The sequence below is a fragment of the Bos javanicus genome, chromosome 4, assembly GCF_032452875.1.
Source record: "Bos javanicus breed banteng chromosome 4, ARS-OSU_banteng_1.0, whole genome shotgun sequence".
Classification (NCBI taxonomy): Eukaryota; Metazoa; Chordata; class Mammalia; order Artiodactyla; family Bovidae; genus Bos; species Bos javanicus.
Genome location: NC_083871.1, coordinates 80,777,216 through 80,794,077, shown reverse-complemented (window position 1 = coordinate 80,794,077; position 16,862 = coordinate 80,777,216). Strand labels below are relative to the sequence as shown.

At 41.2% G+C, this 16,862-nt stretch overlaps 1 protein-coding gene across 7 annotated transcripts in view; it reads left to right on the top strand.

The window, feature by feature from the left end:
* Positions 1 to 16,862, top strand: part of SUGCT (succinyl-CoA:glutarate-CoA transferase) — an 861,069-nt gene that overhangs the window by 760,210 nt on the left and 83,997 nt on the right. For 3 of the 7 annotated variants that reach the window (XM_061415390.1, XM_061415380.1, XM_061415378.1), the window contains one exon: positions 10,955 to 11,686. The exons of the other annotated variants lie outside the window; for them this stretch is intronic. In XM_061415390.1, coding sequence (XP_061271374.1) covers positions 10,955 to 11,118 — 164 coding nt within the window. In that variant the 3' untranslated portion in view covers positions 11,119 to 11,686. Of the gene's footprint in view, positions 1 to 10,954; positions 11,687 to 16,862 lie in introns of those variants that run through there. 7 annotated transcript variants of the gene reach the window in all.

Below are 16,862 nucleotides of genomic sequence, written 5' to 3'. Positions count from 1 at the left end.
CCTTTTAGCTCTGCGACCCATTTAGCTCAGTGACTTCCCTGCTGTGTCACTCGGTTTTCCCCATTTTACAAATGGGGACCATGACCTTCTGACCGTATCCTAAGGGCTGAATGAATCAAATGTGCAAAGCACATATGACAGTGTTTGGCACATAGGAAGTGTTTGTTGAGTAAGTAAATAAGTCTCATGTTTCCAAAGTTCCTTTTAACATATCTTGTAAAAAGTTAGTTTCTGGTGTACATTATGATGCTGTCGGATATAGTGAGTATGTACTTATCTGGTGACTTGGTAATCGTTCAGACTCCCTTAGCCTCCCTTTTGCTATCTGTAGGAAAAGGAAAACATATTTGTCTCCCTACCTATTTATTTGAAAAGTGCTTATTATGTCCCATGTGCTTAAAAAAAGTTTCCTTCCGTATAGCACAGGGAACTCTGCTCGGTGTTCTATAATAACCTAAATGGGAAATGAATTTGAAAAAGAATAGCTACGTGTACATGTGTGACTAATTCACTTTGTTGTACACCTGAACCTAACATAACATTGTTAATCAACTATACTCCAATATAAAATAAAAATTACAAAAAGAATTAGTATTTGAAAACAAAACTCTCCTTAACTAAAATGAAGAATAGAACTTTTTTTTTTTTTTTAAAAAGAGTTCCTCCCTTTTCCTTTAAATAATCTTATCCTTAATTGTTAAAGAGTTTTAAAAGTTAAAACTTTTGTCCCCAGCTTGCTGTCATGAATCTGAAATGAAGTTCACCTGTTCATGTCCTGGGACATTTGGGACTGAAATGAACTGGAGACAAGGCCCCTAGCTGAGGAATCTGGGGTGCTGAGGTCAGCACTGCAGCATAGAAGGAGAGGCAACAGCAGCAGATGGTGTGTGCTGAGGGCTTACTGTGTGCCTGATCCTGTTCTAAGAAGCTTTAAAATCCTCACAACTGTAGATGGTAGGGACCATTATCACCCCCATTTCACAGAGAAGCATTGAGGCACAGATGATGAATTACCCAAGGAGACTAACTCAGTTCATGACAGAACAAGGATGTCAACCTAGACCCTCTGGCTCCTTAGCCTCACTCTTAACCTCCCTACTGTGTCACTCCTCGAAAACAATGATTATGAAGTCAGCACAGCTGTAAGTGTGTCTGCTGTGTGCCCTTTACACATTTCATAACTCTCTGAGCTCCATGTGCCTTTTCTGTGATATAAGGATAAAAGGCAGTAATAAATGCAAAAAAAAAAAAAACAAAAAAACAACCAAAAAACCCTATCTAAGGTTATTGTGAGGATACCATGTAGATAACAAATATAGCCCCAGGCCTGGCAGAAAGTTCTCACTGAGTAGAGGCTGTGGATGTCAGATGTCATCATGTATGACTAGAACCTGGGGCAGATTCCTCCTCTTCTAACTCTGCATTTTCTCAGCCTCTGGCTGGTTTATCGGTTCAGCCTCCCAGGAAGGGGCAGAAGTTGAGGTCAAAGGCATTGTCACTTTCCTAGAATCAGATATACTGTCCATGAGGACCAAGGGCGGTTCACACACAGTCCTCATGGAGAGGTGGGTCTAACCCATAAGCTGTGCCATCCAGTCCCCTTCCTGGTAAGGGCTTTGACCTCCAATTATTAGAGTAAGTAGGCTCCTCACAAGGACAGCACTTGGGGTTCCAGGTTTGGTACCACTGATGTTCTGGAGACTGCTGCGGTGTGCATTTTTCCTGAGCATTTTTCAGTTTGATTGCCTTTATAAATGCAGAGGAAAAACATCCACACCTTCAGTAATCCCTACATGGCTTTGACTCAGTCTCAGAGAGCTCTGCATTTCATTCTCTGCCTCTTTCTGTGGGGCACAGAGTCCACATTTCTTTTAAAAGTACAACTGCCCTAATTCCTACTCTCAGGTCAATGGAGATGTGACTGTTTAAGGCCAAGAATTCCTCATTGCAAGAAATGCATTTATCTCCAAACTTATGAACTATACAGGTTAATTTTTCATTCATTTTATTTGTTTCCTTTGGAAATAAAACATTTTGATGCAATAGATTTTTGATATAGAACTTAGATAGTAGAAAAGCCTGCCTAAACAACTGATTGAAACTCTCAGCATCAGAGAGGTTGGAATGAATACAACTGCCTTGGAAATATATTGCTTTGAAATGAAGACACTTAGAAGGAAATGACCTCTAAATTTACATATCCTGGCCCAAATTATTCCCTGAATTCCAGACTTGCATAGCTAAAGGCTTCTCTCCTTGGATACCTCATTGGCATCTCAAACAGCATTTTCAATGCGCTTCCCTCCTGGCTAAGTGAGTAAAGAATCCTCCTGTAATGCAGGAGATGCAGGCAAAGCAGGTTCTATCCCTGGTCAGGAAGATTCCCCTGGAGTAGGAAATGGACTTGTATAGCTAAAGGCTTCTCTCCTTGGATATCTCATTGGCATCTCAAAAAGCATTTTCAAAAACAAATTTGACTTCTGAGACTTCCCTGGCTGCCTGGTCCAGTGGTTAAGACTCTGCCTTCCAATGCAGCAGGTGCAGGTTCAATCCCTGCTCAGGGAACTAAGATCACACATGCCTCAGTGGGCAGCCAAAAAAAAAAGGGGGGGGTGGGAAGGAATGAAAAAATGAATTTGACTTCTGCTTCTAACCAGCTTTGTCCATGAATCCATTCAGCCTTTCTCATCAGGTAAATGGCCCACCAGTTATTCAATTCAGAAACAGGAGTTTTCCTTTGATCTTTCTCCCTCCCCAGCTACCTTGGGTCTTGCACTTCATCAGCAAGCCCTCTCATTCTATCAGGAGAAAAGCTCTCAAATACATTCACTTTTTTCAAATTCTGTAGGCACCACCCTAGTGTAGGCCACCGCCATCTCCTCCAATATCCCCAGAACAGCCTCCAAGCTCATTTTAGTGCTCTCTCTGCCCAGCTACGGGAATACTGAAGTCTTGTCACTGCTCTGCTTAAAGCCCCAGTGGCTTCCCAGTGAACTCAGAATAAGATTCACTTTACTACCATAGCCTGTAAATCCCTGTGCCTCTCTTTCCAATTTCATCTAGAAATTACCAGATAATATTCTAACCACACTGCAACTTTTTTCAGTTCTTAGACATTAAGCCTGTTCTCACTGCCTGGAGTCTTCTTTCTTTTAATGTTAATAGCTTTTGTTTTAATATTAATAGCTCAGCTTTGGGACTTCCCTGGTGATCCAGTGGTTAAAACTTTGCCTTCCAATGCAGGGGATGTGGGTTCAATCTCTGGTCTGGAAACTAAGGGCAACATGCCACGGAACAACTAAGCCCATGTGCTGCAAGTAAGACTCAGCACAGCCAAATAGATAAATAAAATAAATATTTAAAAAGAAGAAGAAGAAGAAACATAGATAGTAAACTTAATCTTTGGCAGTTTGAAAATACCTTCATATTTGATTAACCATTTGACTAGGTATACAATTCTAGGTTTGGGGCTTCCCAAGTGGCTCTCATGGTAGAGAACCCGCCTGCCAATCCAGGAGACTAAGAGACACTGGTTTAATCCCTGGGTCAGGAAGATCCCCTGGAGGAGGGCATGGCAACCCACTCCAGTATTCTCTCCTGGAGAATCTCATGGGCAGAGGAGCCTGGCGGGCTACAGTTCGCAAAGAGCTAGACATAACTGAAGTAGCTTAGCATGCACACACACACAATTCTAGGTTTAACATCATTCCCATTTAGAAATTTGAAAGCGAACTTTACTTTCTTCTAGTTTTTAGTAGAAATTAGTGAGAGCAGTATATATTGCAACATTTAATCTTTCAGCTTTTGTCCTACTTCTATTCTAAGATCTGTCTCTCTGTTAACCATTGATTTTTAAGAAAAGAGGCTTGGAAATTCGATGGCTGTCAAGTGATTAAGACTTGGCGCTTTCACTGCCAAGAGTTTCGGTTTGGTCCCTGGTTGAGGACCTAAGATCCCACAAGCTGCCTATAGTGTGGTCAAAAATTTAAAAAAATAAATCAATTAAAAAAAAATGTAAAGAGTCTTTAAAAAGACTCTTGGGAAGGTGAAATGGACCAGTTGGCATCCACTTCCTGTCAGTGTCCTTGTAGAATATCCTGTGCTTCAGCTTTCTTGACCTCTTTGCCCATCGACATGATCCCATTGGTGTCATTCTTAAATTTGTTGAAATATCTCATACACTAGTGATGCTCCCTCCCATCCTTTTCACTCATATAAAATTTTATGTTTGTTTGCTTAACTTCTATACCTTTACTTCAGTGGTTTATCAGGGGAGAGTGAAGGCAATATATACATTCAAAGTCCCAAAATACACCACTTGATATTATGGTCATTTGCCATCATTTAGATGTACTGTAATTTATTTGACCAGTGCAAAAGGAAATGGCAACCTACTCCAGTATTCTTGCCTGGAGAATCCCATGGACAGAGGAGCCTGGCAGGCTGAAGTTCATAGGGTCACACAGAGTCAGACACTACTGAAGTGACTTAGCATGCACACGTGCCCAAGTTTGGATCATATTTTCCTAATTTTATCAATATTACAACTATTTGACCTCTTTATCTGGTAGGAAGGAGTTTGGGATAGACCTATGAGGATAGTACATGAGAGAATGATTGCTAAACACCTGCTCCTAATAAGGTACACTTTGGAAGCTAAGAACAGATGAAAAAGTTTCTTTCTTTCTTTTCTTTTAAATACAGAATCCCACACAAAAAGGGGTATTGAATATTAGATTTAGAAATTTGTATAGACCCTTGCCTATCGCATTTGTCGACGTTCTTGATTACATCCATAGAGGAAAAAATTTTTTTATTAAAGCAGGATTTCTCCATTCAAGTATGTGAATACTTAAAACTCTTGATATCAAGTTGAAAATTTTCCATCCAGAAGGATTGTACCATTTTCCACTCCCTCTGGTCACAGACTTCTTAAACATATACTGTGATAGCTATAAGATTCACTAGTTTTGTAAACAAAGTTGTATCTCATCCTCTCCATACTCTGATTATTACTGATGTTGAGTATTACCCACATTATATTCCCCAAATGTTCAAACCAATCCTGCATAGGTATTGCCAACCTCATTTTAGAAATCTATGGACTGAGACTCAGGAACTTTTAAGAATTCTCAGGATCACACAGCTTTCAAGTGTTTGAAAGCATATGCGAATGTAGACGTTGCTTTGCCAAAAAGTAATTTAAGAACATGTGACTTATCTGCTCATCTTTTTTTTAAACAGAAAATCAGATTATTCATTCTTTCTGGACCTTAGATATAAATAATTATGTCAAACATGTTCTACTTCTTGAAACAAATACATTTGAAGAATATATTTTGTGCAGAGCCTAGACTGAGGAATGTCCCAGGTATATAGGATCATTGCACAGGGTTGAAAAAACAGATTTCAATTGACTCAGGGAAATTTCGCTGTCTTTGGGATCTGAATATATCACTTTATTTGTCCTGTTTCACATAGAGATGTATATTTTAAGGGGCTGTAAATTTTTGTTTTTTCATAAACTACATGGCCAAGCAAAACAGCAGCCCCCCCCTGTCCCCCTTATCCATGGGTTCACTTTCCAAGATTTCAGTTAGTGTGGTCAACCATGGTCTGAAAATATTAGAAAATTCTAGAAATAAATAATTTATACATTTTCAGTTGTGTGCTGTTCTGAGAAGAGTGATGAAATCTCCTGTCATCCCCTCTGTCTCTTGGATTGCCTCTTTGTCCAGCGTATTCGTTCGTTAGGCACTTAGTAGCCATCTAGTTTATCAGATGGATTGTCCGTCAGTGTCAAAGTGACTCTTCTTTTACCTTGTAATGACACCAAAGCACAAGAGTAGTGATGCTGGCCATGTAGGTATGCCAGAGAGAAGTCGTAAAGACATCTTTTGAGTGAGAAGGTGAAAGTTCTCAGCTTATTAAGGAAAGAAGAATTAACTGTGTGCTGAGGCTGCTGAAACCTATAGTAAGAGCAAATCTTCTATCTGTGAAACTGTGAAGAAAAAAGAAATTCTTACTAGTTTTGCTGTGACACTTCAGTCCACAAAAGCTAAGGCCACAGTGCATCATAGATGCTTAGTTAAGTTGGAAAAGACATCAAATATTCATAGTAAGATATTTTGGAAGAGACCTTATTACAGTATATTGTTGTCATGTCATGTTCTGTGTTAGTAGTAGTTATAGTGGTTCACTTACTGTGCTTCATTTATGAAATAAACTTTGTCATAGGGATATATGGATAAGAAAAAACACTATACATAGGGTTCAGCGTCATCTGTGGCTTTAAGGATCCAAGTGGGGTCTTGGAAAGTATCCCCTGCAGATAAGGGGGTGCTACTGTGTTTAAGGAATTTTTAAGAAATTGCAATTTGAAAACTGCCAGTACAGTTCAGGTAACTATACCATACTTTGATATTATTACATGGACAAGTCTCAGCTTCAGAATCTTTCTAAAATCAATCATATGCAAAATACCTGGTTTCTGAAGGGGCATATGGAAAAGTATATACAATTTCGTCAACTGCGATATGGCTTACTTAGTAACATATATTTGTTTAAAGAAGCCTAAGCTTTCCAAATATATCATATCCTCCAGGTGTCTTTATCCTAGCAAGTCTAAAAATTACCAAGTAATACCATCCCACCAACCTAAATTCTTTAAGATATTTTTGTGCAAGGTGTTACATGCCCTTCATCCTAAACTGGCAGCATAGTGTTCAGTGTGGATCTGGAAGCTCCCAGGGAAGGATAGGAGTGACACAAGTAATGGACACAAGTTGATCTGCCATTTCCTATGGCTGGACCTGAAAAATTCCCTCATAGCATCCTTGCTGGGAGGTAAAAATCCAAGTTCTAGGTGCCAATAGCACAATACTCCAAAGTAGATGAGTCTCAAAAACATAATAAGTGAAAGATGCAGACAGTAAAGGCCACATATTATAGGTTTCATTGATATGGAATATCCAGAATAATCCATAGAGACAGAAAGAAGTTAGAGGTTGCCAGGGGATGTGGAAAGGGGAGAACTGAGAGAAACTGCTTAAAGGATGAGGGTTTTAGTGGGAGCGATGGAAATATTTTGGAATTAGATAGAGGTGGTGGTTGCACAGCATTACAAATGTCATGGAACAGTTCACTTGAAAATAGTGGATCTTATGTGAATGTCACCTCAATTAATTCTTTTTTTTAAAACTAAGTCCAAGTTCCTGAACCTAACATACCTGGAGTTGGAAATGGATACTTCCTAGCTGTGTGATGTTTGGCAAGTTTTCTCATGTCCTAACCTGGATCCTACCTTTAACCCTTTTACCTTAAATCTCCATCAGTATCCATACAGGATTGCCATGAGGGTTTATAGGAAGTGATGTGTGGCCTTTGGCACAGTGGCCAGCACAGCCCAGGTTCTTAGGAAACGGTAGTTACCACTGCTAATGCTCCTGACACGGGGAGCAGTAGTGATAAATGGTAACCCTGCTTTATCCCAGATTCTTCAAGAGTCAAATGACTATTTCTCAGTTGATTGTTTTACTTCAGGTCATTTGCTGCTGCTGCTGCTAAGTAGCTTCAGCCGTGTCCAACTTCTGTGCGACCCCATAGACGGCAGCCCACCAGGCTCCCCCGTCCCTGGGATTCTCCAGGCAAGAACACTGGAGTGGGTTGCCATTTCCTTCTCCAATGCATGAAAGTGAAAAGTGAAAGTGAAGTCGCTCAGTCGTATCCAACTCTTCGAGACCCCATAGACTGAAGCCTATCAGGCTCCTCCGCCCATGGGATTTTCCAGGCAGGAGTACTGGAGTGGGGTGCCATTGCCTTCTCCTGGTTAGGAAAAAAGCCACGTGACTTTGACTTCAGCCTGTATTTTTTGGCAGAGTCCTTTTGAAAGAAAAATTTTAGATGAAAACTATGGTTAATGTCAAAATCGCACACATCCCTAAAACACTGGATTATCAGCTTTCTCAGAAGCATAGGTGACACCACGTCCCAATGTGTATGGTTCTTTCTTGAAAAGGGACCAACCCATGAAAGAAAACAGTTATGCACTGGAGCATTTGAAAGGAACCTGCCTCTTGAGAAATTTGTATGCAGATCAGGAAGAACAGTTAGAACTGGACATGGAACAACAGATTGGTTCCAAATAGGAAAAGGAGTCCATCAAGGCTGTATATTGTCACCCTGTTTATTTAACTTATATGCAGAGTACATCATGAGAAACGCTGGACTGGAAGAAACACAAGCTGGAATCAAGATTGCCGGGAGAAATATCAATAACCTCAGATACACAGATGACACTACCCTTATGGCAGAAAGTGAAGAGGAACTCAAAAGCCTCTTGATGAAAGTGAAAGTGGAGAGTGAAAAAGTTGTCTTAAAGCTCAACATTCAGAAAACGAAGATCATGGCATCCGGTCCCATCACTTCATGGGAAATAGATGGGGAAACAGTGGAAACAGTGTCAGACTTTATTTTTCTGGGCTCCAAAATCACTGCAGATGGTGACTGCAGCCGTGAAATTAAAAGACGCTTACTCCTTGGAAGGAAAGTTATGACCAACCTAGAAAGCATATTTAAAAGCAGAGACATTACTTTGCCAACAAAGGTTTGTCTAGTCAAGGCTATGGTTTTTCCTGTGGTCATGTATGGATGTGAGAGTTGGACTGTGAAGAAGGCTGAGCGCAGAAGAATTGATGCTTTTGAACTGTGGTGTTGGAGAAGACTCTTGAGAGTCCCTTGGACTGCAAGGAGATCCAACCAGTCCATTCTAAAGGAGATCAGCCCTGGGATTTCTTTGGAAGGAATGATGCTCAAGCTGAAACTCCAGTACTTTGGCCACCTCATGCAAAGAGTTGACTCATTGGAAAAGACTCTGATGCTGGGAGGGATTGAGGGCAGGAGGAGAAGGGGACGACAGAGGATGAGAAGGCTGGATGGCATCACTGACTCAATGGACATGAGTCTCAGTGAACTCTGGAAGTTCGTGTTGGACAGGGAGGCCTGGTATGGGGTCGCAAAGAGTCGGGACACGACTGAGCAACAGATCTGATCTGATCTGATGAGGAGAAAAAAAGAAAAAAGAATTTCCCTGAGCTTCAGAGAAGGAAAGCTTTGGACATCAGTTGGAAATTGCCGTTTATCTGGTGTGGATGGTATGTGTGACCCAAATGTGCCACTTGACAGTTTTAGGAGGTCTGTGTCCTCTCTCCATCAACAAATGGCTTCCTCGCCATTATCTTTTCTGAATGGAATTCTCCTAGATCCTAAGGCACATCTGCTTTATGGACTGACATTATGTTACCCACATGTACTTGGGTTTTATCTGTTCTTCCTATGGGCTCCCAAATCCAGAGGAGACTGGAAAAATCTTTATGAGATGGAAACGTACTGTTCTGTAGTCTTCCTGTGACTCTCTAATTTGTTTTCCCGAAGGCTCATCAAGTGAGATGTAAAGGACAGCCAACATAAATATCATTTATTGAATGAGGCAGCAAAGGTAAAATCTGTTGAAACAGTATGTTCCCCAGTGTCCATCAAGCCTGTGCATGAAAGAGTGAGAAGATGAGGCTGCTAAGGTTCTGGAAAGTACATGGCCTTCAGTGTGAGATGGTTCAGGTGGATGAGGATTTGCATCTTGTTGCTCTTAGTTATTAGTTATGTGTGCATGTGTGCATGCTGTGATCAGTTGTGTCCACTTCTTTGTGATGTCATGAACTGTAGTCCATGAGGCTCCTCTGTCTATGGAATTTTCCAGGCAAGAATATTGGAGCAGGTTGCCATTTCCTTCTCCAGGGGATCTTCTTGACCCAGGGATCAAACACCATCTCTTGCATTTCCTGTATTGGCAAGCTGGTTCTTTACCAGCTGAGCCGCTGGTGCAGTATATGACCTTGAACAAAACCTTAGCATTTTGGACTTTAGTGTCATTATGTGAAGAGTTAGGATGAAGGCCTTCCCTGGTAGTCCAGTGGTTAAGTCTCTAAGCTCCCACTGCAGAGGGCATGAGTTCGATCCCTGGTCAGGGAACTAAGATCCCACATGCTGCATGGTGGAGCCAAAAAGTTTGGGGAAAAAAATGAATGAGGGTGATAAAATCCATTCCCAGCAGTTGTTGAAATCCTTGCTTTAGTTATCCTGTTTGTGGTGGCTCAGTGCTCAGCAAAGAGCTGAGAGTACATATCCATTTCCCACTGCACTGCAACTGTCAGACAAGGTGATGGGGTGGCTTTTGTCATCATAGTGGCTGGCAGGTTTTGTGCATTATGTGGATTTGGGGATGCTTACTTTGTGCTTTCTGTTCATTACATCATGTAAACCCTTTCATCAAGAATGTATGGTAAACATCATACCCGATTTAGTTGTGGAACACGAAGCTCAGAGAAGTTATATAATTTGTCCAAGATAGCTCTTCTTGAAAGTGAAAGAGCTGATACCCAAACAGAAGTCTCTCTGACAAAGAAGCTTGCACCCGTAAACTCTTCTACCACCTAAATGCTTCACCCAGACTCTGGGTGAGGTCTAGTTGATCTGCAGTCTGTTGAACTAAATCTTGGAACGTTACACTGGATGCTGAGTGGTAAACACTTGGGTTACCTTCACCTGGGGTCAGATTTCCAGAGAGACACTATGTACCTGTGTCACTGTTCTCTGGGACCCAGAAAGTCAGTTCAGCTGAGTGACTTACCCCTGCAAGTCTTTGCAACGGGCCTGGCACACACCAGGCACATCCATGCAGCCCCCAGCATGGTGGATGACCACGGCACAGTTGTCTAAAGCAAAGTCAAGGGAAGCCACATGTGCAAATACATTTCTTTCCGAAACGATGGTCCATCTGCAAGGGTGTAACGGGCAGTGATATTCTTGGCATTCATTGCAAACACCCCAGGCTGCTTGGGTAATGAATTTCCGAGGGTTAGTCATTAACAGGCTTCCTGCTTTCCTCCCGCTCTGACAGGCCCAGCTGTGAGATACAGTAAGTTCAAGATGTCAGAGGCCAGGCCGCCTCCCCTTCTCGGGCAGCACACGACGCACATCCTGAAGGAGGTCCTCCGATACGATGACAGGGCCATCAGGGAGCTGCTCAGCACTGGAGTGGTGACCCAACATGAGGTTGAGTGACAAAGGAAAAATGCTTTTCTGCAAAACCACATCTGAATACATTTTGCTAGCGAAGACAAAACAGCCTTTCTGGACCCTTCTCCCCAAATCTGGTGCCTGCCACTGAAGAGTTAGAGGAATTCCAGGTTTCCTGCCTGGCGTCTCCAGAATGGCTCTGGTATCAGTGAATCTAGTGCTTTCTAAATGTACCCCACCTTTCATTCCTCACTGTTTTCCCCCAGATAATAGATTAATTGCAGATTTTTTTTTTTTTGGTGAAGATTTTTTTTTTCTGGAAAAATGCATTCCTCATTCTAATTACATTAATAGCCTAAACGTTTGCCCCTCCAGCCCACGCAGGTCTGAAAAAGAGCAGATCTCTTGATGTTCTTTACTTGCACATAAAGTCCTCATTTAAACCTTTGTTAGGAAGTCAAAGCAATAAGCAGAATGACAGTCTCGGTGATTGATTTTAAACAGAATAACTTAATTTGAGCTCATGAACCCTTTGTTAATCTGTAATTTAAACCATGGAATTTGTTAATGTCCCTTATAAAACTGAACTTCATTCTCCCCTGTGGGGGGTAAATATTTGCTTTATGTTGTGTTTCTTTGACTATTTCCTGAGACATGCAGAAAATCACCCCCATCAATGAATTTTGGGATGTGTAGGTATCTGCATGATACCTGAGTGAAGAGTGGTTCTTTTATTGGTACCTTATTTTGAGCCAAGTGCAAATGCAACACATTTTTAAATGAATGTCAGATGAGTATCTAGGTATTAAATAATGTCTGTGTGTGTATGCTCAGTCATATCCTACTCTTTGCAACCCCGTGGACAGTAGCCCACCAGGCTCCTCTGTCCATGGGATTTTCCAGGCAAGAAAACTGGAGTGGATTCTCCAGGGGATCTTCCTGACATAGGGATTGAATTAACATCCCTTATGTATCCCGCATTGGCAAGCAGATTCTTTACCATCTGTACCACCTGGGAAGCCCCAAATAATGTCGAAATAATGACAAATAGGAAAATGAAAGGAAAATATTTCTTTATATTCTGAGTATCCACTGAGTAGAAGAATATAGCATGTCTTAGTATTAAGTATTTGCATTTAAGTATTTGTCAGTGAATTAGAAGTATAGAAACATTTCTGTCCAGAAGGTGGTAACTGATTTGCATCTATGTTCCAAGATGAATTGTCACTCAGATTGCCAGTCACTCAAGCCTGGGTACAGACCAAGGAATTAGATGACGTGTGATCTATATCCTGATATGATGACAATTCTCTCTGTTAGGCACATATATCTTAAAGCCATGTCATTACATGCCAAATGGTCATTGAAAGTTAAATTACAGATGTTCATTTTTCAAATTGTGATTTAGAGCTAGTTTTCTTATTGTGTTCTTTTTCATTGGAAGGATTTGAGCCATTCATCCATGCTGTAAGCCTCAGTGTGTTTCTAGAATTAAGAATTCCAGATAACTAGGACATTTGTCTGCTTACAAACCCTTATGGGATTTTATAGAATAATGCCTACTAATTCTAGAAACAGTTATTGTCTTCTCTGCTTTCCTCTTTGTGGACATCTTGTTCTGAAGAACTCCTGCTGTTATCCTACTAGTTAGAATTCCATCATGCAAGGGTAATTTGATACCTTCTGCAGTACTTTTCCCCCAATGGCTAATTCGTAGATAGATATTTGGAGACGTTCACTTTAGGCCAGACATCTAAATGAAATTCCTCCATGTATATACAATTAGTAATGAAAATGGTAAAAGGCTGGATGACAGAGATTTGGCAAAACCACATATCCTGAAAGATGTTTCTCCACCATTATTCCCCCAGTGATCCAAGCTGATGTCTTGAAATGCAAATTACTTGGTTCCTAAGCAGTAATCCTAAAGATCTGGGTCATCATATGTAGCAGGACATTGATCATTCAGAGAGGGTCACAAAATGCCTCAGAAACCTTAAAATCAAACAAAAATATAGTCTTGGTCCACAGCAGAGTCACCATTGGAGACTATCTCCAGTGTAAATGTGTATGTAGCTGTTCAGATTTCTGCCTACACAACTCAAAATGATCCAGAAGAACTTTGAACCTGTTCATCACTCAACAGATATTATTTACTCTACTGATTTAGTGAGAGAAATAATTTAGAATATATCTCAAATTTAGGTAGAGAATTAGTCCTGGAAGAAACATTGTGTTTGCTGAAATTTGTAACATGTCCCAGATCAAGTTATGCCTATAGACAATGTGTTGTTTTAACTATCAGGATGTATTGTACATTTCCAAAGCTGTACATATTGATACATTACCATATTCTCCCAGTTCTCTTTGTGTCAAGGCCTGGCTTCTGACAGGCTGATGTCTGAAGTTGTTCTTCAAATTTCTTAGCAACTCCCAGGTTTAATCATTATGGAATTGAGAGAGTATCCACGAGCAACTAAATTTCCTTTCCTTGATTTTTTTGCTTAAACTTCCTGCTGCCATGGTTTTCTGGTTAATAGAGCTTATTTTCCAACTTGTGGTCTCATATGCTGAATGTTTCCCCAGAAGAAGAGAAATGAGCATTGTTTTGTGGGACTCCTCTGGTTACTTGGTGTTCTTTCCATGTTCAATCCATCTACTAGGAGTTAGAAGCACAATCAAGATTAAAAAAAAAAAAAAAACTACAGCAAAGGAGGTTTCACACAGGCTATTTCATACTACTAGTTCCTAGCTCGTTAGGCTATAACCTAGGTAACCCCACAGAGGGGGTGCTTTTGCATAAGACTTCAACACCCTTGTTTTCTGCATTTTTCAGGGAAATTCACACCCACTAGTCTCTATTTCACCTGAATTTGATGTCTTACCACCAACTCTTTGGTCCCATGATGTTGGTGTGTTGTCTACTTTTATGGGTGTGAGTGTTGCTTGTTACTCTCCCGACTGGCTCAAGGCTGCCTTCACGAACAGGAAACGTTCTCCAGGTCCTGGACCAACAGGCACTGAGAAAGAACATCACCAGAACTGAGCAGATTGGTCAGATCATCTGCGTCTGCTCTGATGGCTCATATGGCAAAGGAGACAGGTGGAAAAAAAGGCACATTCCTCAACCTCCATTCCCTGACCCCGGGCTATTTGTTTTCAAACACATCCTCCAAGATTAAGAGATTCTTCTTGCATTCACTTCTATTCGAGGGAGAATATCCACTGCCATGAGTCCCTAAATTCTTGAGTTTCTTCAGACACAATGTGCTGGGAAAAGTGGCTATTCATTTTGAGAGTAGTATCAATGAGCCTTAGAAGGAGAGACTGTCAAGCTCATTTCTTCTCCTTCTCCATTTTGGAGTACGATCATTATTTTGCTAAAGAGGATGAGAAAGTTTGGGGGGAAAAGGTACATAATTCTATTTCAAACATCTGTTGGAGAAAACAACAACAACAAAACATTTATTTATTTTTATAGCAATGACTTTTTATTGTATATTTGGGAGTGATACTGAGCTGGAAAGAATGAAGCTGGTTCTGAACTGCTTCTGAGAACCTAGCTTTTGCTAGTCTTACTAGTTTTTTATTGGAATATAACTGCTTTACAAAGTTGTGTTAGTTTCTGCTGTACAACAACATGAAGCACCATATGTATACATATATGCCCTCCCTCTTGAGTGTCCCTCCCACCCCTACTCCCATTCCATCCCTCTAGGTCTTCACAGAACACTGAGCTGAGCTCTCTGTGTTATACAGCGGCTTCCTGCCTGCTATCTGTTTTACACACGGTAGTGGATATATGTCAATGCTACTCTCTCAGTTCATTGCCTCCTATGTGTCCATAAGTATCTATTTTAAATATAGCAGTGTGCACATGTCAATCCCAAACTCCCAATCTATCCCTCCCAGCCATTCTTCACTCCTGGTAACCATAAATTTGTTCTCTAAGACTGTGTGTCTGTTTCTGTTTAGTAAATAAGTTAATTTGTATCTTTTTTTTTTCTTTTTTTTTAATAAGAGGCTGTGGTGGGCAGGATAATGGCTCATCAAAGAAGCCCATGTCCTAATCCCCAGAACCCGTGGATATGTTACATTCCATGGCAAAAGGGAATTATGATTGCTGATCAGCTGACCTTAGAATAAGGAGTTTATCCTGGATTGCCCTGGGGGGCCCAACATAATCACCAGGCCTTTAAGTGTGGAAGAGACAGTGTCAGAGTGATGGGATGTGAGAAAGACTTTCCCGATTATTGCGGGATTTGAAAGTGAAAATGAATGAGGGCTGTAGGCATTTTCTAGAAGATGAAGAATGCAGGAAAATTGGACTCTCCCTTAGAGCCCCTGGAAAGAATGTAGTCTTGCTTGACTTTAGCCCAGTGAGACCCATTTTGGACTCATTTTGGACTTCCGATCTCCAGAACTGTAAGGTAATGAATTTGTTTTGTTTTAAGCCACGGCATTTGTGATATATTGTTATAGCACCAATAGAACACAAATACAGAGGCTGTTCTTCCTTAGTTTAAAAGTCTAAAGCAACAGGAAAATCACTGTCTTGCAAAGTGACTAATTGACACCTCCCTGTAGTTCCATTTTTTTCTTCTTTCTCTTTTTTTATCCCTACATCCTTTTTGACTTTTCATTTTCTCCCCCATCCTTTCTCTGTGGCCATGTTTATTTCCTCCCTCTCCTTTTATCTCCTTTCCTTTCTTCCTCCTCTTTTTGTCCATGTTGTGTAGGTGTGGACTCCAAAAGCTGCCACTGACCTCAAGAAAAATACGACTTGCTCAGTGATCTGGAAGCTAACTAGTAGTAATTCCGGCCATGACTTCAGCTTCACATGCAATTTTGGCTTAATCTCTGGGTGGGGTGAGCCCTAAATAACTGGCTGCCTCTTTTTCTCCCTCAAAACTCAGGGAAAGAAATGAAGGGGTGTTCCAGGTGTCATCCCAGGCTGGAGCAGAGCCTTCAGGCTTACCTGTCACACGCCCTCACTGCTAAGAAAAGGCACCAATAAAGTGGAATACAGAGCAGAGACTAGACTCTGTGACAGTGAGGTCTTGCTGTTGTGATGGACCTTCCATCAGAGAAAGGGGAGGGAGGGCTTGACGGTCGATAGTTTTGTTCCAGCACTTGGCCTTGCCCTGTGTTTCTTGCTTTTTCTTGGAGAAGTCAAAGCTACCAGCCTTCATAGGAGATTAGTATTTTGCTTTTAGTAATTGCAGTCAAATGGCCTCCAGAAGAGTGGTACATTGGGACATCCCTGATGGTCCAGTGGCTGAGATTTTGTGCTCCCAATATAGGGGGCCCAGGTTCAATCCCTGGCCAGAGAACTAGATCCCAAAGACTGTGACTAAAGATCTTGCATGCAACAAAGTCCACGGGAAGCCAAATAAATAAGTAACAGAGTAAAAAGAAGAGTAGTGCCTTCTCCTCTGCCTTGGTTTTGCCATCTGTCAACAGAACACAAAGACCCTCACAACTCCCTTTGCTTTCTCCTTTCAAGAAGATGAAAAACATTCAGACACATCAGGTCTTTTCTCTCCCCATCCCTTTCTTTGCAAATGAACCCCATGTCAGTCTGTTCAGTTCACACTGGTTTCTTTGTCTCCTGACCACAGAGGTTGGAGGAGTACTTCCTGCTGCTCGTCTACATCTGCATCCTTTCCTCTGGCCCAGAACTTACGCACAAATGCTCCACCCGTGAAGCAAGACACTCAGCTTCAGAACACACAGACGAGATGCTGAGAGGAGAGAAACTAATGTTAAATGACCACAGGGAAATATCT